General features: G+C 42.4%; 1 protein-coding gene across 11 annotated transcripts in view; it reads left to right on the top strand.

The window, feature by feature from the left end:
• Nucleotides 1-24,873, top strand: part of LOC106613762 (CUGBP Elav-like family member 5) — a 251,485-nt gene that overhangs the window by 194,987 nt on the left and 31,625 nt on the right. For 7 of the 11 annotated variants that reach the window (XM_045687487.2, XM_045687488.2, XM_082956808.1 and 4 more), the window contains exons 4-5: nt 9,547-9,675; nt 10,932-11,011. In XM_045687487.2, the coding sequence (XP_045543443.1) occupies nt 9,547-9,675; nt 10,932-11,011 (209 nt within the window). The remainder of the gene's footprint in view (nt 1-9,546; nt 9,676-10,931; nt 11,012-24,873) is intronic. The other 4 variants (XM_014216351.3, XM_014216350.3, XM_045687486.2 and 1 more) reach the window with 1 other exon arrangement.

Below are 24,873 nucleotides of genomic sequence, written 5' to 3'. Positions count from 1 at the left end.
GTTATATTGAGACAAATACGGCACATTTGGTTTACATATTCTGCATGTACAGTCGTAGTTGAGACAGTTCTATATACATGGTTAAGCGGTTGTATCGACAGCATACTAAATGCTTTACACGCAGGTCGGTATCTGTGCACACATGAACATGAGAGGACGATATGTTATGACAACCAACCAAATGTAATCAAACCAATATAGGGGGTAGAATAGCAAGGCTGAAACTTCAGTCACAGCCGATTAACAATTCCACCCGTCCATTTTGATATTTTGCTTGTTGTATAGATAGTTATTTCATTAGATATTGAGCAAAACATCCTGGAAATGAAAACAAATGGGGCTGTCAAGACAGTGTTCGGGGCGGGGGGGAGAGGCAGGGGAGGGGAGAGGAAGGATGTGCAGTGGGGGGGGCCTGTGGAGCAGCTAGCTTCCCCTTCATAATTGTAGTAGTGAGAGGCCTTGGCATGGGAGTTAGCAGTGTAACATTCAGTATCAAACACTTGATGTACAGTAAAAATTGGTTTTAATGTGAACAAGAACTGTGATCTTGTTCAATGTTAAATGTGATTACAGTGTCGGCCTGGTGTTGTTCTTTTGTTATTCATGTGGTTGACTGGAACGTATTAGCGAGATTAGCTAGCCCGGTTTAGCTCCTGATGGGTGCTGAGTGACCTTGCAGCCTAATTGAAGTCTACATCACCCATACGTGTGTGGAGAAAGCAGCTTGGCTGTCAAAGTGAATGACAGGCCTGCGCCCCCTGTCGCAGTCACATTATCACCGCCATACGAAGCAACAACACGTCCAGAGACGTGAAAACTTCCAGCTGTATCGCATTGTTTCATAATGCTCCTACGGGGATCAATTCCAGTTAATGTGCAATCGCAAAAAGATATGGATTTAAGGCTTATGTATTTATTTATACATTTGTAGCTTTACCTTATACAGCAATTTGTGCTCTCCTAACTGTTAACACAGCAGTTTTAGAGAGTAAAGGTACAGTAGGATACAGACAGGCAGCAGGCATGCTAACCCACTCTCTCTGAGATTACTGAATGAATATGGATTAGGGAATACATCCTAAAAGGGAGATGATGTATAACGTATATGGCAAATCTAAATCCACCTTCGCCAAGTTCTCCATGGGGCTCTGGGGTTACGGTCGCTGAACCCTGCCTGCCCACCGTACTCCCACACAGGGTGGGGATGGTTGACATGCCGGGTGGCCTATAAGCTTCTTTCATCCATTGCCAGCAAAGTCATCTGCCAGCTCAGTCCTCTCCTCTCCCACACAAAGCTGCACAGAGATATAACTTATTCTCGTACATCCTCACTTCTCTGCCATGGCCCCGCTCTATCTGCTCAGCTTGCTCCTTTTCATTTTTCTTCCTTTGTCTCTCCCTATCTTTCTCATTATCTCTCGACTTGTCTGTATTTCGCTCCCTGTCTTGGATCATAGAGCCTTTGTACCAAAGTCTGTGTATGTCTTGGTTTAATGCGGTTGCCTGAGGTGAGAGGAGCAGCTAGCTCCCAGACGAGATAGGGCTGGGTTTTGTCTTCCCCTTTAATGCAGATAGGGAGGGAAGGATATCACATGTATAATGCCTGTTTGCTTTGGCTCTTTAATGAAGTTTGTTGTCTCTTGCTGTAGTCAATTTAGTCCTTCGTGGGAGAAAAAAAAAGTTATTTGCTCGGGGGAAACCACTGCATGAAGGGAAGTCATTAGAGAGAGAGATCCAGAGAAAGGAAGAGAGAGTAAAGAAAAGAGAGAACAAGCAGGTTCAGAAGGAGTAGAAGGTGAGAGTGAGAGACTGGGGTGTGGGGAGGAGGAGGAGGAGGAGGGAGTGTTGGTGGTTGGTGGTAGAGAGGGAGTACCCAGCATTCCTCTCAACAATCAGTGTCAGTTGACCAATGAGAAAAGAATTAAGAAACAGCCCGGAACAGTGTTAAATACTGCCAAAGGTAGGGCCTGATACTGTACACGATTGTTTTGCCAGGATGTAATAGAAAAAAAGACGGGGAAAAAAATCCATATCATAACTGATGCCAGAATGCTCTTCCAATGGCATTATGAAGGCAGACAATATAAATAGCACTGCAATATTGTAAATGTTTATATACAGTACCTATTGACGTAGCACAGCAGGTCCAGGATTTATGAGCACCGCTGTAACACGTTGAAGCCAACACAAGACACTGAGTAATATTTCACGTTTGTTATCATATTGAGTGTACATTTGCTCAGACTTATATGGTGGAGATAAAATATTTTAAGCAATTTCTCGTTTTATTCTTTTCCTCCCTGACTGCAATTTGAGGTGCGGGCGGGCAGGGGGGACGTGGGTAGGCTGGGCTCTGACACACAGGAACCCCAGAGGTTTTATATGGTGCACTCAGGCAGGCTGGAAGCCGTGGCTGGCTAGTAATTGTATGCTCAAGGCTCCCAGCCGAGCCATCCAGCCCCAGTGCTGAATCCCCCAGCAGCACATTACAGCCATTTGATCCAGTTGATAAATCAACTCAGTGGAGGGCTGAGGAGAGACCACTAGATAACATACATCAGCTCCTGTCTCTACTAGCAGCACAGAAACAATATCTGATCACTGTTCTAATCGCCCGTCTGTAGTCCAACTGCAAAATGGGGAAATACGCTGTATGGGCTGCTCAAAGCCTGTCCCCCTGTGTGATTTATGCACTCGGTCTGATCTTTGCCTCTGCGGCAAAACGCTGTATAGGGATGATGATGGTTTCACAGTTACCACAGCCTCCCACACTCACTGGAGTGTTTGTTTGGAGAAAGGTTTTGGGAGCCTCTCTTCGTGTGTGTGTGTGTGTGTGTGTGTGTGTGTGTGTGTGTGTGTGTGTGTGTGTGTGTGTGTGTGTGTGTGTGTGTGTGTGTGTGTGTGTGTGTGTGTGTGTGTGTGTGTGTGTGTGTGTGTGTGTGTGCGTGCACCCCTGTGTGTGTGGTGGCGCGTGCGTGCGTGTGTGTATGTAGGTGTAAATGGGTTAGGTGCGTTAAAGTGGTTGGGGACAGGGTTTTAGTTTGCTCAGTAAACGGGGCCAGTGTTAAAGCACTGAGGCCTAATCCTTCCCAGGGGACTGTTTAGTGAAGGATGTAGTGCAGCACAGTGCCGGCTGCTATCAAGGTCCTGCAAACACTGCCTCCCGATTTTATACTGATGGTTTATATAGATCCCACCTTGCCACATAACCAATGAGCAGCCTTGACACTCTCATGATGAAACTGTGACAAAACCAAGCTTGCATCACCGCCCACCGGAATGTGGATGCGAATCTCTTTATAGTCCCAAATAAAGGAAAAGGAAGGATCACATTTGAATGTAATCTTCTTCAACAGTGCATGTGATTTAGATATTCAACGGAAATCAATGGGTTTTTGTGTAATATTATTTGTTCTCCGTTGAGAATATGTTTCTTGGGAACATCATAGAGAGGTTTGAAAGGTAGTAATTATTCAGTAGATTGACCATAGTGTAAATAGCTTGGTTTTTTTTCTAGAAGGTTCGGGTCATTGCCTCAAAAAGATAACTTCAGATAAGTTAAACTGGAGCATTGCCAAATAAACAAATAACAGACAACTTTTGACAGACAAAGACTCCACAGAACTGGGTTAATGCAGAGAACAGTACACACGAGTTCTCAGAAGTTGTTCCAGCACTGTGGCACAATATGTTGTCACCATCCCATCCTTCCCTCACTACGTGACAAACACAACACAGAGGACATAAGAGAGAGTCATTATTCAGGACTTCATCTGGCAGTGTTCATTCAACACAGCAGTGGTGCCAAGACTGAGCCCAGACCCCCACTCTCCTCTGGTACCCCTGAACACCCAGGCAGCCAGGTAGGGAGGCAGAGAAGAACACAGGCCCAACCCAGAGAGGCCTAGCCTCCACAACAGCCCAGCCCGCCTGCCTGTCTCATTAATGCAACACAGCCCTAGATTCATATACATGTATGTAATACATTGGATTAAATACCACTGGCTAAGCACTATGCTCTCCTAGGGTTAATTAATTTCTTCGATTCCGTCTGTTTTTATGGTTGAACACATGCTGACACAGGTATTGTGTGGCATCCTCGCTGAACAACTATAATGGGCTGTGGAAGCAATGGTGTTTGGTATTCCAACCGCAAATGTTGTGATTCTCTATGGCTTGATGGGCGAGTGTGATAAAATACAGTGGAGCCTACAGTAACCCCCCCCCCATCTCTTATCTGCTTCCCCAAATGAGAAAACCTGGATGGTTTCTCAGGGCCCACTTTCTGGCTGGATGGGATCTCATTTGGTTTAATATATTTATCCATTCATTATAGTTTCATTTTTATCGGGCAGCTAATATTGTTAATAATTTGTCCTTATCTGTGTGGCTGACAGGCGAATTTACACTCCAACTCAGCAGGCAGATAGAGGAATGACCCCCACTCCCATCTCTCCTCTTCTACCTCCTCTCCTTCCGCTCCTCCTCTCCCCCGCTTATCCTCTCCAAACTCCAATGAAACATGACTGACAGGCCACTGTATAAGTAGTTGTCATAGTAACCCACCCATCTCTCTGACGAGCTTTCTCTCTGTAACACATACAGTACTCTCTCTTCACTCTTTCTCTCAATCCGTTTCTCTCTCAGCATCACACACACACACACACACACACACGGTAGAAACACAGAGGAAGTGAACATGATTCAGTACCGCCCTCATTACAAACCTCTCTCTCTCTCTTTATTTCATCCATCCTGGCTTATCGAGGGCTGCAGGTTCTTATGCAAGCCAACATGGGCCCGGACGTTTTTACCATACCCCTCGTGAGGGCTTTCTCCTGGAGCTTGCAGCAGTGCCAAAACCCTGAAACCCATCCTATCACTATTCACTGGAAGTCTTCTTATCCATTCCACTGTCAAAACCCCAAGCAGCTATAGCCCTAGGAATGTAATCAGCAGACACACTGTAATAAGTCTCCAACATGGTAGACCTGACTGCAAAATCTCTAATGTATGCAAGATGGGAACCTTGAAACGTTCAATGGGAGTATGCAGTATGCAGTATGCACACAAAAATCATAGTAAAAAAAGAAATACTGTATCTGAAGACTGTAGCATGATTAATGATTCATGGTTTTATCAGTGTTGCAAATAAGTCATTGGATTACAATTACAATGAATTGGGTGAGGAGATTAAAATCATACTTTTCAGATAAACCAAATGTTAATTTGAATTTGATTTCAAATTCATATGAAAACACACATATTGATTAGAAATCTCAGATGGGCCCAGTAACCTTCAGGATATAGAACCAGCCAGTACATTCCCCAATCATTATTCCATGCTTTAATTTCCAATGCAACAAACCATTGCTAATCAGCTCAGGCCAGATTTAACACGATGGGTGTAACTTTCAGGATGGAGTTGTGGGTGGTTAGGAGGAGCTGTCGCTGTAACACGTCACGTGCCGCATCTAAATGACGAATTGTGATTCTATGAGATGCAAATGTAGATATTGTTGCATCTAAATCTCTCTCCTATTGATTATGCAGAGGTATAGGAACTGTGTTGGTGGATTGTGTATAAGAGCTGTATGGGTTTAGTGGTAGGCTACAGTATAAATGGGCTGCAGGTGAATCGGGTCTCCGCTGTGTTCATGGTCATGGACGGCCAGTTAATTGGGTAAAAACAACAGCCGTAACAGTTATTTGTGGAGCGGCAGTAACCAGTAGCTGTGTGTTCCTGGCACCCCGCTGTGAGACTGCACTAATCCACAAAGCTGCATTAACAGCCAGTCGATACATTTTTTAAAAAGTCCTATTTCATTTTACCCCCCAAATTCTCCCCAATTTCGTGATATCCAAATGGGTAGTTACGATCGTGTCTCATCGCTGCAACTCACCAACGGGCTCGGCAGAGGCGAAGGTCGAGACACTCGTCCTCCGAAACATGACCCGCCAAGCCGCACTGCTTCTTAACACACTGCTCACTTAATGCCCACCAGATGTGTTTGGTTTTGCCAGGTGTCTAGGCTGCATTTTCCATACACACGCGCTTCGCTTTTCAACTAGCGAAAAGCAAGTTAGTTAGAGTCTGTGTTTACGTCCGTTTGTACAACCGGATGGTAAAGCAACGCACAAGTTGAAAATATTGAACGCATGCGGTACGCAGAACGCACCACAGCCTAATGGGGCACCCCCAGCGTAGCGTTGCCGACTGCTCCACCGACAGTGAATGGCTTCCGCCGGAATGCGCGGAATGAGTTTGACGCATCTGGTGGACATGATTGAACCCCAGGCTGTAGTGGAGCCTCAGCACTGAGATGGAATACCTTAGACCACTGTGCCACTCCGGCTGAAGAGATTTTTAAATAGCAACATTAGCACTGCCTCTTCTTTAAAGATTTAACAACAGCATCTCAGAGAGCCTATCATTAATCAGGGCTTTCCCTAAAGTGGTGAATCATTTAGAACTGTGTGACAGCGTGAGTGTGCATGTGTGTGTGTGTGTGTGTGTGTGTCATGTGAGTTCATAGCCTACTGTAGATAAACAAGATAATGTTCCTCGCTGTGTGTTGTAGCTAGATGAACAACAGCTCAAGTCCCAAGGTGCCGTTTTACTCCAGAGCATCACGGCTGGAAGAATAGGTCTGCCAGATGATGTATTTTCATGCATTGTTAGGGTGTTTTTGAAGCCCACTCACTCAGGAGTAGAATACGCTTTCTCCATCTCTCAGCAGGACCTGAAGAACTTGTGCCAACTCTAAATACACTGGCACTGGACTCATTCATATTCCATCACATTACTTATGCCCGTCTCTGAATCTCCACATGAGGACAATCCAGTGGAATTTGTGATGGAGTACAGTGAAAAGCTAACAGCCCACAATAGGACTCCAATTGTTAGCGGGCCTTTTGTTGCCCTCTGTAAACCAACCAATGTTACACAAGGACCTTATCTGATATATAGGCCTGTTCCTGACGTGCTCTGAGTCCAATAAATATTATTCCAGTCAGCTCTAGGTGATTTCCCAGTGAGCAATTTATCAGCAATGGCACAGTTGCAATGTCGTATTTTAAGACGTGCCACAGGAGGTCTGTTCATGGCATAAACGGCATAGTGCGGAACATATGAAATTCATATAGGTCAGCTGCATACATTAATCCTGCCTTGTCACATTCCCATCATCCATAGAGGGTGGGTTGCTGTAAGAGTTATAGGCCTGGAAGTTATGAGGGCGCCATGGAGGAGAGGGGAAAGGCAAAGGTGTGTGTGTGTGTGTATGTGTGTGTGTGTGTGTGTGTGTGTGTGTGTGTGTGTGTGTGTGTGTGTGTGTGTGTGTGTGTGTGTGTGTGTGTGTGTGTGTGTGTATGTGTGTGTGTGTGTGGGCGTGTGCACACTTGTGGATGTGCTGAGGGAGTGGGTGCATAGATTTGAATCCCCCCACAAACTCCCCCCACCTCCAAATTCAAATTCCCCCCCAAGCAAGATGAAGGAGCGTCTTGGCCTTTTATTTTCCAGTTCAGGGCTTTCTCTTTTGCAGATAAATGCTCTCCAATCCACCATGACAGATGTCACATTGAATCGCTTCCATTTTGATACATACCCTCTGATCCTGCCACTAACAATAAAGAGTGCAGTACGACGGCCACTCCTCCCTAGACAGCACGCGCTCTGACACCGTTGATTATTTTAAAGGTGCGTCATTGGCCAGGCTGAGTGAGGGAGTCAGCCGGGGTCCTGGCTGTGGCAGCGACCGTGGCAGCTGAGGCTGCAAGGGCCTTGGCTGGCTGCTGGAGGAAGAATCTGGATATCAGTGGGTCCTGCCTTGGTCAGGGCACGCCACAGCACAACAACACACAGTCTGAGTCGCTCTCTCATGGCCAGAAAGGTCACCCTGACGCACCGCATTACCACAGTCTGTGAATGATGTTGAACTCCAGAGCCCAGAGTCTGGCCCTGGATTCCTCTTCTGTCTTTGTTTGCTTTTGTTACATAGGTGCACTAGAAGTTATAGAAAATCTGTAAAGGGGATGTTGGGAGTAGTGTTGCTGCCAGTTGGACATTAATCATAGGAGCAGAATCTCAGTAAACACTGCATGTCAGGTCAAGGTAAAGTCCCCCTGCATTTAAAACAGCCTAAGGTTGATGTCTGTTCCCCCATGGAAATCTAATTAGGATGATACAAACATCCCCAGAAATATCTGTCAGTTTAAGCTAGAGATGTTTCTGCATTGGATGCGTCTCAATCCACCGCATCTGCCTACTTCTGCATCTGCGGTGAAAGGTGACAGAGCTAGAGCGGTGTTTGTCAGAACATTAGACGTTCCGAAAATCGGTCTTCTCACAAAATTGTCTAAACGGTTTGACCCCTCTATGGAAAGATGAGACGTTCTTCTGAAGTCGGTACATCCGATCTGCCAACTTCTGTCTGTAGTGTCCGAACACTGTAGCTACACACTAATATGACCCCTTTGTGCAAAGGTGAGACTCTCACGAACACTCCCGTCAATTGTTTCGCTCTAGGATGCCCACAGGCCTCAAGACTCGTCTGAAGGTCCCCTGGTACCAGTTGAAAATAATTATGGAAGTATACAGTATATGGAGACTGTATAGTGCCAAAAATAAGGGGTTAAATATATGTAAAAAAATATATATATACTAATTATATCTCTCAGATATAGGGCAGACACTTCAGAGCAAACTTCCTTTTGACTATCTGTTGTTTCATGTAGTTAATATGTTTTGTATGGGCTAATAGCAGTAGGGACAATCAAATGCAATATAATACTTTAAAATTATTTGGGGGATACTTCAAGGGGTCTTAAAATTTTAAATCAAGTAACTAAATGATCCTTTCAAAAAAATGCCATATAGCTTAGACAGGGCTTAGACTCTTATGGGTTAACAGGACTCAATAGTACAATATACATATTGAAAAACCAACATTATTCTCCTCAGCCTTCTCCGTGCTGGAGAGACGTGCCATTGTTCATTAAAGAGCTCTGGAATATTACTTCTTTGCCAATACACTGGATCAGCAGCAATTAAGTATTTGAGGCAGAGAGATATGGAGACTGAGAAACAAATAGCCTGTATTCACTAATATTGTAGGTCAGCAGTTTAGGAGGCAGAAGCAGGACCTATAGAATAACTGGCTGGAGCTCCTGGTGTATCTGAAGGACCAACTCTGTTTCATCAGCCTGCTGCTTCCTCCCTCCATTCCCCCAGGGTAGGATCATGGCCGTTCTCTGACAGAACCCCAGGCCTACCCTGGGCCTAAATATGTGAGCAAACCCAATTATCGTCAAAATTAAAATGAGCAGACTTGGCACAGGAACAATACACTGTGACTCAACTCACAGAGCTAAATGGGGCAGACAAATACATTGCCCCATCTTCATTTGCCACTGAGCACAGTGAGCAGACCCTACATCGGCATAGCTAGGGTAATGACATTTTTCTTGTAATGCTCATTTAGACTGGTCGCATTGAAAGGTCAGAGATTTAATGTAACCCTTAATTTGCTTATCTCTTTGTTCCAGAAGACAGGAAGCTGTTTGTGGGGATGCTAAACAAACAACAGACTGAGGAGGACGTGTACCGCCTCTTTGAGCCCTACGGAGTCATCGAGGAGTGCACCGTCCTAAGAGGTCCTGACGGAAACAGCAAAGGTAGGAACCAATTATATATAGTACCTCTGACATTTACTAAAATTCTAGGTCACTGACTTTGACCCTTAAGGTGTTTCAGCTGAGAAATCACATATTCATAATGGGCATGTTTTCTTTTCGTTTTTCAGTAGTGAAAAAACAATCAACGTAAATGGGTTTATTTATAGGAGTCATCATGGCTTGTATTATTCATTCAGGTTATGTAGGCCTGCAAGTGAAACATTCCCATAGATGTACAATCATTAGGCCTAACTGATGCACTGTACTCTAGGCCCCATGGTCTGCCCACCCATGGTCTGCCCACCCATGGTCTGCCCACCCATGGTCTGCCCACCCATGGTCCGCCCACCCAGACACCAATACCTTCTGACATGCAGTAAACAGCAATGGGAGCCCTGGTTCTTCATGTCTCTAAAACATAGTCTGAGGCCAGTGTTTATGAAAACTGTTGTGGAATTATCTCCGAAGTAGAGGCCCTTTCATTCTGACTTGACAGTCATGCAGAAGTAAAGAGGGAATGGCGGATGTCAAAACAATTGCGGTGTTCTTTACAAGAAGACAGGACATTGGGGCAGCTAGGGGACGTTTCATTTTGTCCCTGCTATACTCTGTTTGGGTTATGTGAATCTAGGCCCAGATTGGCCTACAGCTGAATCACTCAAAACATCCGGAGTCATAAGTCAGATAATGCACTTCTTTACAAATCCGATTGAATTTACAGATGTTTATGGATACTGGTCTGTGAACTAACCCTTATAATGTACATATTTATTCATATATTGTCAGGTCTATTTTGTGTATATTGGCCAGAGGTCGATAGGAGTTGAGCTTTTGATACGGCCACACTTGAAGATCCAATACTTCTCTAGGTATACCTTAGCTGCAGGTCCTGATCAAACCAGCATTAGTCCCTCAAACGTGTTTGTCTTCTTTCGAGGAACTGTAGACTAATGCGTAATGACTTAAAACAATATACATTTCACTGGGTCTGTATTTAATATGCATAGACCGGCATGTGGCGCTAAATAGCATGCTTTTCTGCTTCATCAGTGCAATCTGTACAAGAGCCTGCAGCTTGAGCAGACTGGAGAGGAGCAGCCTGCTGTGCAAGGGAGTCTGTGCCTCCCTGAAATGTTTTGGCGTGCTTCTCTTCACAGTGTTTAATAAAGGCACCCTGCCTCTTTCTCCTTCCTTGTTTGTGCGTGTGCATGCGTGCGTGCGTGCGTGTGTGTGTGTGTGCGCGCGCTTTTTTTCAGGCTGTGCCTTTGTAAAGTTCTCCACACATGCTGAGGCCCAGTCTGCAATCAGTGCCCTTCATGGCAGCCAGACCATGCCAGTGAGTACACTTCCTGCCTTTGTTCCACACAACAATATATGCAACATGCACAACATGTACAAACGACAACTTTACTTTCGATTCTACTGATCAAGGCCTTGCAGTACGGCAAAGACTCTTTCAACCTACAGTTTTTATTGACCGACAATCTGCAACCGTCCTCATGAATATTACAGCTTTAACGAGCAAACGGGTACAACCACAAACCTTCTTTTTTTAGAATGAAAGGGATTGGTACTTTTTTGTAGGGACGTCGAACATTCAGCCTGCTGCTCAGATCCTATGGTCGCTCTAGTCTGGAGCAACTGGTTAAATTGGGCTTTGGAGCATTTAAAAAAAATCTCTTCAGTCAAATCCACTTCAGTCAGTGTAGATGAAGGGGAGGAGACAGGTTAAAGAAGGATTTTTAAGCCATGAGACAATTGAGACATGGATTGTGTATGTGTGCCATTCAGAGGATGAATGGGCATGACAAAAGATTTGTGCCTTTGAACGGGGTATGGTAGTAGGTGCCAGGTGCACCGGTTTGAGTGTATCAAGATCTGCAATGCTGCTGGGTTTTTCACGCTCAACAGTTTCCCGTGTGTATCAAGAATGGTCCGCCCAAGGACATCCAGCCAACGGCTGAAAACAGGTCATGGATGGAAGAGGACAAAGGAGGCTGACCCGAATTGTGCAGAGCAACAGACAGGCTATGGTTAGTCAACTGACAGTCCAGTACAACATTGGTGCCCAAAGACCCACAAAAGAATGTACAACTTGTCGTACCTTGACACGAATGGGGTATGGCGACAACCTTTCAGAGTTTCACTTCTTTCAGTAAAAAACCAGAAACTATGGTTGCAGTGGGCTAAGGAATGAAAACACTAGAGAATTGGAAAAACATTGCCTGGTCTGATGAATACCGGTTCCTTCTGTTTCACGCTGATTGGACGACTAGGGTATTGAGAAATCCATGAGAACATGTATCCATCATGCCGTGTGTTAGATGTGTTTTCATGGCACACATTGTGCCCCTTGGTAAGTGGAGCAATGTTTGAATGCCACAGGATATCTGAACAGCATTGCCAATCAGGTGCATCTCTTCATGGCAGCAGTGTATCCATCTGCAGGATAATGCCCCATGCCACAAGGCTAGGATTGTTCAGGAATGGTTCCATGAACATGACAGTGAATTCAGCTTACTGCAGTGGCCTGCCCAGTAACCAGTTCTCAATCCAACTGAGCATCTGTGGGATGAGATGGAACAAGCTATTCAGAGTAGAGATCCACTACCAGCAAACTTTACACAACTTTGGGAAGTATTGGAGTCAACAAAGGCCAGGATCCCTGTGGAACGCTTTTCTATACCTTGTAGAGACCATGCCTCAACGAATTGAGGCTGCTCTGAAGGCAAAAGGGGTGCAACTCAATATTAGGAAGGTGTTCCTAATGTTTTGTACTCTCAGTGTAAATCTGTGTTTAATTTACTATCATTCTAAAGTACTTGTTTATCCATATCTAGGCTTACAAAGGGAGGGTATTTTATTGTAAACTTTCTAAATTGACCAGTAAACTACCAGATTTTAAGACATCTACTGGCCCTTTTGGAAATTACCAGTAGCTTTGCAAATCTAATTAATGTATATTACGCTACTTTCCATGATGTGGACAGTATATGTTTCTACATTACACAAGCTGATGTTTTGACCACAAGGAATTGGTGGTAATTACACATCCTTTTTACCTCAGATTGTTGATGTTTATAGTCAACATGATGACACAAGATCAATTGCTTAAAACAGATCAATATCTTTGGTTTTGTACTGTTGATTTTGTCATACACTCTGGGGATGGTAGGACTATCATTTTTCTTTCTCAAATGGCACGGATAATTCGGGGCGGTCTCTAAAAAGTCGCTGGTCACACACCCAGTGGTGGTTCTAGACCATTTCAACTGGGGGGGGCCAAGCTGGGGCCAGTTGTACTGTTAGAGGGGCCAGTTACATTAGACGTTATTGTTGTCATATCGTTTTGCATGTGGTACGATATTGTTGTGTTCCGCCTAAAGCCGTCCCTCTAGAAAATGTGTGGGTTAAATTAGTGTTCCGCGTTGCCACTGTCTATTCAAATCAAATTTATTTATATTGCCCTTCTTACATCAGCTGATATCTCAAAGTGCTGTACAGAAACCCAGCCTAAAACCCCAAACAGCAAGCAATGCAGGTGTAGAAGCATGGTGGCTAGGAAAAACTCCCTAGAAAGGCCAAAACCTAGGAAGAAACCTAGAGAGGAACCAGGCTATGAGGGGTGGCCAGTCCTCTTCTGGCTGTGCCGGGTGGAGATTATAACAGCACATGGCCTAGATGTTCAAATGTTCATAAATGACCAGCATGGTCAAATAATAATAATCATAGTAGTTGTCGAGGGTGCAACAAGTCAGTAACACAAGAGTAAGTGTCAGTTGGCTTTTTCATAGCCGATCTTTGAGAGTATCTCTACCGCTCCTGCTGTCTCTATTGAGTTGAAAACAGCAGGTCTGGGACAGGTAGCACGTCCGCTGAATAGGTCAGGGTTCCAGCAGGTCTGGGACAGGTAGCACGTCCGGTGAACAGGTCAGGGTTCCATAGCTGCAGGCAGAACAGTTGGAACTGGAGCAGCAGCACGGCCAGGTGAACTGGGGACAGCAAGGAGTCATCAAGCCAGGTAGTCCTGAGGCATGGTCCTAGGGCTCAGGTCCTCCGAGAGAGAGAGAGAAAGAAAGAAAGAGAGAAAGAGAGAATTAGAGAGAGCATATTTAAATTCACACAGGACACCGGAAAAGACAAGAGAAATACTCCAGATGTGACAGACTGATCCTAGCCCCCCGACACATGAACTACTGCAGCATAAATACTGGAGGCTGAGACAGGAGGGGTCAGGAGACACCCCACCCACTTTGCCAAAGCACAGCCTCCACACCACTGGAGGGATATCTCCAACCACCAACATACCATCCCGGGACAAGGCCGAGTATAGCCCACAAAGATCTCCGCCACGGCACAGCCCAAGGGGGGGCGCCAAACCAGACAGGAAGACCACGTCAGGGACTCAAACCACTCAAGTGGGTTGATAAAACCCACTCAAGTGACTAATAACGGATGTAAAAAAAGAACGATAGCAAAAATTTGTTATGTAAAAATTATTTCATACTCCACATTTAGGGAGGCCACAAGGGGGTCCAAAATTGTTGTCACAGGGACACTGGCCCCCCCTGCCCCCCCATCCCCAGAACCGCTAGTGCACACACTAGCACACACTAGTGCACAAAACACGGATTTGAAAGTAAAACTATTACTTCAATAGCGGCCAACCGTTGTCACTGTTGCCATCCTATGGCGGGTCGTGATTGGTTGAAGTTAACTAACAGAAAGTGGTTTATTCCCTTTTCCGTGATGGCAGCCTTACAACATCCCCCATTCCAAAATATAGATAAAATCCTTTACAAGTTCTCATCTAACCCACCATGTATAGGTTATTCCAAGTTTCCGTGGGGCCTTTGAATTAGTGTTATTTTAAACAGCACTATGCCCCCAAACGTTTGCCCCCTGCTCTATTGATTGATCTTCTACAAATTGTCCTCTATTCCGTGTGTTTTTTTAGGTATTTGATTTCAACGTGATACTCGATAGGAGTGATTGACAAAACAATGTTACATTTCTCTTTCTGTTTTGGTGACCCCGTATCAAAATGCAACATTCTAAAATGTAGCTGACTGTGTTCTGCAGGTGGTCCTCTAACCAGTGATGTGAAAATGTATCTGTTTTTTAGTTTCAAAAGCACATATCACCCCCCTTAATCAATGAGTGATTTATTGCCACTTGTATGTGTGTATGTGCCATTTGTAAGGTGCTCGTTTAAAGTAGCATGATTACTATTGTTGCACATGTATCTGTAGATAGTACATGTTATTTGTAGGTGTTCAATATATCACAAACTGTTTCTGCATATTGGTTATTGATTTGGACACTTTAAAACTTTGTTTTGATATTGGGTTATTTATCAATATGTCTTGTCAACAGGAAGCAGCTACAGCATTATTTTACACTTAGATTTTAGGAATATAAATGTAACTTTCAACAATCATTTCCAATGGTACTGTACTTAATAAGGTAAAAACTGCTGAATGAGTCAAAACGTGCAGTGATTTATTTATTTTGATGATACACCAGAAATCACTAAAACGGGATTGCCCTGCCTGCTTTTCAACAATGATTTCCTTCTCATTGAATGATAATGGGTTGAACAATTGTTCAAAACATTTAGACATTTTTTCATTTGACCCTTGAACAAATACAGTAATCACAGCAGTCACTACTGTATTACTACAAGGTGTGCCTATTTGTATGTGGCTCATGTTTAGGGAGGCCCCTCTAAACCCTTGTTGTATAAAAACAAAAAGGCCCTTACTGTGCACACTAAACCTGCATTATAGAGTTATTCTGCACGCTACATATTATTCAGTGGTTTGAAGTACCCTCTGCCTTAACTCTCTCTTTGTTTGAGAAACTTCAGGTGTGGAGCAGGACCCTGAACTCTCTCACCACTGTGGCGTTACACCATTTCATGTTATTATTTATGGTCGTACAGCGCGTGGATAAAGAGAGCGTCGGACTAGCTGACTGTGTCATTAGTTTTGGTGCAACCTTGAGGTCAATATAAGTGCAAATGACTCTGGGACACGAGGATAGGCTGGAGATAGAGCAGAGAGCACACAAGGTCCAGCCTGTGGTATTGGACAGCCACAGCGTTTCCCCCGCTCTCCCCTCACTCTTCTCTCTTTCCCGGCCTCCCGGGATATTAGGCAATAGACTTGTTTACTTCACCTTTCACCACATCGGCTGCTGAATTATTCATTTGTGTATAAGGAGGGGGAGAGGGGGTTGGGAGATGGGAAGAAGAGCGGAAGGGAAGAGACAGAAATGAAGGAGAGATGGAAAAGCGAGTGAGGAGGCAAATGGACAGGATTGATCCCCTCCTGGTCCGCTAAATTGATTATAGAAATCTTATCAGCATCTCATCTCCTGTGTCGGGGGTTTGGATGGGCGTGGGTCGGTCCCGGACGCTCAGTCTCGCCAGGATTAGACTGACAGACAGAAAGACAGAGCACCATTAGGCCTTGAGCTGGGCCTGGGATACTCAGAGGACAGGCCTGAATTACCCATGATCTGCATCGTCTACTGTTCCATGTCATGAATGACCCTATTCTTTCTATTAGAAAATTCTCCACGTGTAGGGTCTATATAAATGAGTAACTGTTATAACAAATGAGTGTGCAGCATTTACAAGCTATTCCAAGTGATCAGTCTAGGAAAAGAGATGGCTATGGATAATTTCCAGCTGAGAGCCTAGCTGAGGTTTTGGAGTGCACTGAATATAAACACTATAACTAACAGCTTCTTAATAGATCAACATCAGATCCCCCAAGCGTGCGCACACACACACACACACACACACACACACACACACACACACACACACACACCACACACACACACACACACACACACACACACACACCTCTCAATCACATGCCCATACAGCCATGAGCAAGGGTCAAAGGCTCACTGACTGGTCTTATTCAGCTCGGAGGATGTTGGGGGTTGTGAATGTGTGTCTATGTATACTGTATGTGTGTGGGAGGGATCTGAGTGATAAAACGTGTGTGGATTTGAGGTTCAGATTGTGTGATTGTATGTGATCTCTTCTGTATGTGTTTGTGCATGATAATGAGCATGTGTATGTGTTGTTACTGTTTGAGCATATGAATGCGAGACAGAATGGTTTCCTTCCAACTATTTAATGGGGATGAATTACCTGACGCATGGGCTGATGGAAATAGGAAATCCCATTACAATTGTATAAATGCCGACAGACAATTTGTTCGTTAGACATGGTGGGATCTTTTTGTATTGGGAAAATTAATTATGCGAGAAATGGCACTGGAAATGTCTTTATGTGCAAATATTGATATAATAACCATCATATCGAAGTAAACTTGGAGTCACGCAATGATATGTTAGGTGGACCTCCCACTACGACTCGGGAAAGCAGGCAGTTTATTAGGCTACAGATGAAATAAATGATGATGAATTTCACAGGGTGGTGAAGGTACACGGTGATGAGCTTGATGCTCCTTTCCAATAAACAGAGAGTTCTATTCTGGTGACATGATGATCGATGCATGGCTGCCGTTTGACAAATAAAAATAATCTCGCCCTTATCCATAATAATCTCATAATGTAGGTAGCCTATCCACACTGTATCTGCAAGCTGTTGGCTTGAGTTCAAGCGCCAAGACCAGAGTGGGCACATTTTGCTATATAACGCAAAAGTTTGTGTGACAAAACCATCAGTACAGTTGAAAATGGAAACCCATTTAACTTGTATTTTTCATTCTTTACATGGGATTTTAACCGCAAAAGTAATTTTTATGTGCACTACATCATCGTGCATAGCCTGTTATCAGTAATACATCAGTTTGGTGGGAAAATTTGATTTAAAAAAATATATATATATTCACATGAAAATCTGTCGCAAATTGGATGGAAACCAACTAGTGAAGCTAAAACTTTTACTTGGCTCTATAATTTAACATTTTGGATTTGAGATCAAATGTTATATATATTAGAGGTCGACCGATTAATCAGATTAGGGCCAATTTCAAGTTTTCATAACAATCGGTAATCGGACCTTTTTGGACGTCGATTATGGCTGATTACATTGCACTCCACAAGGAGACTGCGTGGCAGGCTGACCACCTTACGTGAGTGCAGCGTCAAAAGGACCTTGTGGCTGCAAGGAGCCAAGGTAAGTTGCTAGCTAGCATTAAACTTATCTTATAAAAAACAATCAACCTTCACATAATCACTAGTTAACTACACATGGTTGATGATATTACTAGGTTAACTAGCTTGTCCTGCGTTGCATATAATCAATGCGGTGCCTGTTAATTTATCATGGAATCACAGCCTACTTCAACTTCGCCAAACGGGTGATGATTTAACAAAAGCGCATTTGCAAAAAAAGCACAATCGTTGCACAAATGTACCTAACCATAAACATCAATGCCTTTCTTAAAATCAATACACAGAAGTATTTTTAAACCTGTATATTTAGTTAAAAGAAATTCATGTTAGCAGGCAATATTAACTAGGGAAATTGTGTCACTTCTCTTGTGTACAGTGCAAGCAGAGTCAGGGTATATGCAACAGTGGTATATGCAACAGTTTGGGCCGACAATTTTTTCCTAACAAAGGCCGTAAGTTATTTGCCAGAATTTTACATAATTATGACATAACAGTGCTCAACCTTCAATGTAACAGCAATATTTAGACTTAGGGTTGCCACCCATTCAATAAAATACAGAACGGTTCCGTATTTCACTGAAAGAATAAACGTTTTGTTTTCGAAATGATAGTTTCCGGATTTGACCATATTAATGACCAAAGGCTCGTATATCTGTGTTCATTATGTTATAATTAAGTCTATGATTAGATATTTGATAGAGCAGTCTGACTGAGCGATGGTAGGCAGCAGCAGGCTCATAAGCATTCATTCAAACAGCACTTTCCTGCGTTTGCCAGCAGCTCTTCGCAATGCTTGAAGCACAGCGCTGTTTATGACTTCAAGCCTATCAATTCCTGAGATTAGGCTGGCTATACTAAAGTTCCTATAAGAACATCCAATAGTCAAAGGTATATGATATACAAATGGTAGAGAGAGAAATAGTCGACGCGTCATCATTTCTATAATAACTACAACCTAAAACTTCTTAACTGGGAATATTGAACCACCAGCTTGCATATGTTCTCATGTTCTGAGCAAGGAATTTAAACGTTAGCTTTTTTACATGGCACATATTGCACTTTTACTTTCTTCTCCAACACTTTGTTTTTGCATTATTTAAACCAAATTGAACATGTTTCATTATTTATTTGAGACTAAATAGATTTTATTTATGTATTATATTAAGTTAAAATAAAAGTGTTCATTGTTCATTCAGTATTGTTGTAATTGTCATTATTACAAATATATATATATATATATATATATATATATGTAAAAATCGGTATCGGCTTTTATGGCCCTTCAATAATCGTTATTGGCGTTGAAAAATCATATTCGGTCGACCTCTAATAAACGGTAAAACCAATATGTACGAAAATACCCTCAGATAAAAGGTGTCACCTTTTATTTGAGGGTATTTTCATACATATCGATTTTACCGTTTAGAAATGAATGCACTTTATGCATCTAGTCCCCCCATTTGTGGGTGTCATAAGTGTAACCCTCTCGGATAGGTCAGCTTTATAATAATGGTGAAAAAGACATCTCAGTATTTTAACTTCTAAGATATTGACTCGCTAGGGGAAAAACGAGAGGCTAGGGATATTACTAAAAGATACAGTGGGGTCCGAAATTATTGCCACCCTTGATAAAGATGAGCAATAATGACTACGCATATTAAATAATTCAAATACTGAGCTAGATTGTATACTCAAACAATTGGGAAATTATATTATTTTATACTAATACAATTGCTCAGAGAAAGAGATTGAGAAAAAAAGTATTACTTGTTAAACAAAAAAGGTAGGGGGTCAAAATTGACATCCCTAAAGATTGTTTTAAACTTTATTTAACTAGGCAAGGCAGTTAAGAACAAAATCTTATTTACAATGACAGCCTACCGGGGAACAGTGGGTTAACTGCCTTGTTCAGGGGCAGAACAACAGATTTTTACCTTGTCAGCTCGGGGATTTTATCCACCAACCTTTCAGTAACTGGCCCAAAGATCTAACCACTAAGCTACCTGCACAAATTCAAAAATGTCATATTTGGACCCATATTCCTAGCACACAATGTCCACATCAAGCTTGTGACTACAAACTTGTCGGGTGCATTTGCAGTTCTTATTGGTTTTGTTTCAGATCTTTTTGTGACCAACAGAAATTCATGGTAGATAATGTATTGTGTCATTTTGGAGTTACTTTTATTGTAAATAAGAATGGAATATGCTTGTAAACACTTCTCCATTAATCTGGATGCTACCATGATTGCAGATAATCCTGAATTAATCGTGAATAATGATGATGTCTTGGGGGGTTGATCTTTGACCCACTATAACTTTATCATTACGAGTGCACTCTTATAAAACTCAATAATTGAACACTGTTCATTTTAGCAAGATAAATTGGCACTGAAGGTATGATGAATGATCCAGTCAAATTAATGGAAACCCAATGTTACTTACCGTACCGAAGCAAACTCCTGAAACAATAATTCCAGGGCCGATGCCTATTTGTAATCCATGGCAGAAAACGCCCTGCATGCGATCCTGTGTCATTGGAAGAAATCCCAACTCGTCTCGGAAGAAAGCAGCTCCCAATCCAACGAAATCTAGGCTAGCTTCCGTTGAAGCAACGATGCCTACACTCTCCACAGCAGGCGAATTCAGGTCAATTTGATATAGATGTTTAACTAGACTTTCTCTAGAATTGTAACAGGTAAATCAAATGAATCAACAGTCTCTTTGCTAAATGCAATTCATAATATCTTCAGATGTAAACGTTTAAACTCAACAAATAGCATCCTTCTCTCTTTCCTTCACATCTCGAGCAGCAACACCAGTTTAAGTGCTTTGCCACAACAAACCCAGAGTTCACGCGATTGGCCCAACAATGTAACATTGCTTCTCATTAGCTAAACCAAACCATGTTACTTTAGATTATTTGAAATGTAAAAGTTAAAATAATTAAGTGGATGGCACATCAAATAACTCTACCAAACAGTGCTTCTTAAATGAGTGACAAGTCATTTAATTTTAAGTCTGCACATGAAAGCAAAAACACCTCTCACCATTATGAATAACGGGATGTTAGCATGTTGAGGGTATGATATTTATGCCTCTGTAACTTTCTCACTCATGAGAAGTGATTCCAAAATAATATTACACATTATTTACCATTCGTTGTGGCACAGCGGTCTAAGGCACTGCATCTCAGTACTAGAGGCGTCACTACAGACTCTGGTTCAATTCCAGGCTGTATCAGAACTGGCTGTGATTGGGAGTCCCATAGGGTGGTGCACAATTGGCCCAGCGTTGTTGGGTTTTAGCCGGGGTAGGCCATCATTGTAAATAAGGATTTGTTCTTAACTGACTTACCTGGTTAAATAAATAAAATAAATCACAAACAAATACATCCATCAAGTTTGTAGAGTCACAAGCTTGATCTAGTCATTGCGTGCTAGGAATATGTGACCAAATACTAAACTTTTGACTAAATGTAATACACTATATAAGTGAATTTGAACAAATACTTATAACACCTTCAAATGACGGACTAGATATATAAAGTGCTTTCATTTCTAAACGGTACAACAGATATGTATAAAAATGCCCTCAAATAAAAGGTGAAATTCTGTACTATCACCTCATATGAAACATTTGATCTCAAATCCAAAATGCTGGAGTATAGAACCAAATAAGTTTTATCTTCACTGTCCAAATAACTACGAGTGGTGCAGGGTGGTGGGAGGTGATGACAGGTCAGATGTGAGACCCTGACAGGCTCTCCATTCCATTCCAAGCACACACGCTTCCTGCCTGGGCCTCGGCAGACCTCACATGGCTGAGGACGCAACACAATTAAAAATGTAAACGCTGGAGATGTAAAGCAAATTGCTGGGATTCAGGAAGGCTGTATCTGAGGGAAGTCCCGGGACAGAATAGGAGGGTCAGAAGAGCCGGGTTCATCTCCACCTGAGCTTAGGAAGGGATTGGTTCCACTTTAGACTGTGATGGAAACACTGTAGCTACAGTGCCTTGAGAAAGTATTCACACCCCTTGACTTTGTTGTGTTACAAAGTGGGATTAAAATTGATTTAATTTTCATTTATTGTCAACAATCTACACAAAATACTCTGTAATGTCAATACATCTTAGAATCACCTTTGGAAGCGGTTACAGCTGTGTCTTTCTGGGTAAGTCTCTAAGAGCTTTGCACACCTGGATTGTACAATATTTGGCCCAAATTTGTGAAGCAAAGTTGGTTGCTGATCATTGCTAGACAGCCATTTTTAAGTCTTGCCATACATTCTCATGCCGATTTAAATCAAAACTGCAACTAGGCCACTCAGGAACATTCAATGTCGTCTTGCTAACCAACTCCAGTGTATATTTGGCCTTGTGTTTTAGGTTATTGTCTGTTGGAAAGCAGACTGATCCAGGTTTTCCTCTAGGATTTTGCCTGTGCTTAGCTCTATTCCGTTTCTTTTTATCCTAAAAAGCTCCCTAGTCCTTGACGATGACAAGCATACCCATAACATGATTGTCACGGTTGTCGTATGGATTGGACCAAAACGCAGCGGGAATATGTATACTCATCTTCTTTTTATTTTCAGGTGCAACAAACACTAAACAAGGAACAACTACCCACAAAATCCCATAGAAAAACCCCCCCTCTTAAATAGGACCTTCAATTAGAAGCAATGAGGAGCAGCTGCTTCCAATTGAAGGTCCACCCAATAAACATCACATAGAAATAGACATACTAGAACTAACATAGAAATAGACTAACAAAGAACATAGCCCAACAAACCCCGAAACACTCTAAACAAACACCCCTCTTAAATATGAACATAGCCCAACAAACCCCGAAACACTCTAAACAAACACCCCCTGCCACGTCCTGACCAAACTACAATAACAAATAACCCCTTCTACTGGTCAGGACGTGACAATGATACAGCCATTACCATTCTTTAAAATATGAAGAATGGTACTCAGTGTTGTGTTGGATTTGCCACAAACTTAACACTTTGTATTCATGATAAAAAGTACATTTCTTTGCCAGATTTTTTCCCCATCTATTATTTTAGTGCCTTATTGCAAACAGGATGCATGTTTTGGAATATTTTTACTCTGTACAGGTTTCCTTCTTTTCACTCTGTCTTTTATGTTAGTATTGTGGGGTAACTACAATGTTGTTGATCCGTCCTCAGTTATCTCCTATCACAGCCATTAAACGCTGTTTCCTTCCTCTCCGTCAACTGAGTTAGGAAGGACACCTATATCTTTGCAGTGACTAGGTTTATTGATACACCAACAAAAGTGTAAAATTAATAACTTCACCATGCTCAAAGGGATATTCAATGTCTGCTTTTTTAAAAATCCATCTACAAATAGGTGCCCTTGTTTGCAAACCATAGGAAAACCTCCCTGGTCTTTGTGGTTGAATCTGTGTTTGAAATTCACTGCTCGACTTAGGGACCTTGCAGATAATTCAATGGTACTGTATGTGTGAGGTACAGAGATGTGGTAGTCAATTAAAAACCATGTTCAACTCTATTATTGCACCCAGAGGGAGTCCACGCTACGCATTATGTGACTTGTTAAGCACATTTTTACTCCCAAACTTATTTAGGTTTGCCATAACAAAAGGGTTCAGTACTTATTGATTCAAGACATTTCAGCTTTTCATTTTTAATGAATTTGTAAACATTTCCAAAATCATAATTCCACTTTGACATTATGGGGTATTGTGTGTAGATCAGTGACACAAAATCTCGAGGTAATACATTTTAAATGCAGGCTGTAACATAACAAAATGTGGAAAAAGTCAAGGGGTGTGAATACTTTCTGAAGGCGTCGTATCTGACAGGGAGCTATGCTAAGAGGAGAGAGTCAAAGCCCATATCTAAGTGTGATCTCGCTTTACACACACTATAAATATAATTTTTATGGAACGACAGCCAGTGTCACAGTAATAAAATGAGATGTCTCATGCATAGTTTAATGTTAGGAGGCTACTTCACATGGATGATATATCCATGTTTCTCGTCATTAAACAATGTGCTGTAATTATGTTTAACTTTATAGTTTCTTCATATTGTTCTATTGCTTATAAGATGTCATTTTTCCCTAGTGTCACTTCCCAAGCAATTTACATTCTAATCAGAGCCTAATGGATTACACTAATTTGTTATTTTACTAACCAAGCACTAAATATACAGTGTGTGTTATGTCATTCTCGGTGGTTACTTAGTGCAGATGAATGGGAATCAGTGTATCATAATGATAATGGAGACATGAAACTACACAATAGAAAGTTTAACACTGAACTCACTAAAGAATTATCTGGAAATAGCCACACAGCTGTGTATTCCTGTTGGAGTGAGTGGAGTAGGAACCAGGAACCTTTGTTCTAGTGACTAAGCCCCCGTTTGACTAAACCAAAGAGACAGGGACACCGCTAAGGCACTCGCCATGTGACACTTTGTTCTATTACAGGTTTTCTGAGTCGCAGCGGCTTATGTAAGATGACGGCAGGCGCAGGATAATTCAACCTTATTACCTTATTGCGAGGTAATGCGCAGAGACAGATGTGTAGAGTTAAGGCAATATCAAATATATAGCGTCGTTTGCAGCTTTATCTGGACCCTTCACACGGGTTTGGAAAGGAACCAAGCCGGCCATGGCTGCAAAGGGAGCAGACTTCTCTTCTCTTTGAATCCCAGTCCTTTTTTTCCTATATTTCTGTGTAAGAACAGCTGCCCATTTTATTCCCACAGTTTTACTCCCTTTCCTGAATCCACTCTAGAGGCTCTGAGTCGGTGGGGATTCTGCCTGACACTTGGCAGCTTAAAATGTAATGAGACTTTTACTTCATAGTTCATCCACCTCTCTGCTTTGTACTGTGGAGAGATTCTACACCATGATATCTTGAAAGGCGCAATAGAGTAAATTGGGTAGACATGGGAACAAACATGGGAATGGACATGGAAAATAATGGTGTCAACAGCCACGCAAATCATAGACTGTTCTCTCTGCTACCGCAAAGCAA

Source organism: Salmo salar, chromosome 10 (assembly GCF_965601325.2).
Source record: "Salmo salar chromosome 10, fSalSal1, whole genome shotgun sequence".
Classification (NCBI taxonomy): domain Eukaryota; kingdom Metazoa; phylum Chordata; class Actinopteri; order Salmoniformes; family Salmonidae; genus Salmo; species Salmo salar.
Note: the sequence above shows the minus strand (reverse complement) of the source record. Positions and strands in the feature narration are given on the sequence as shown.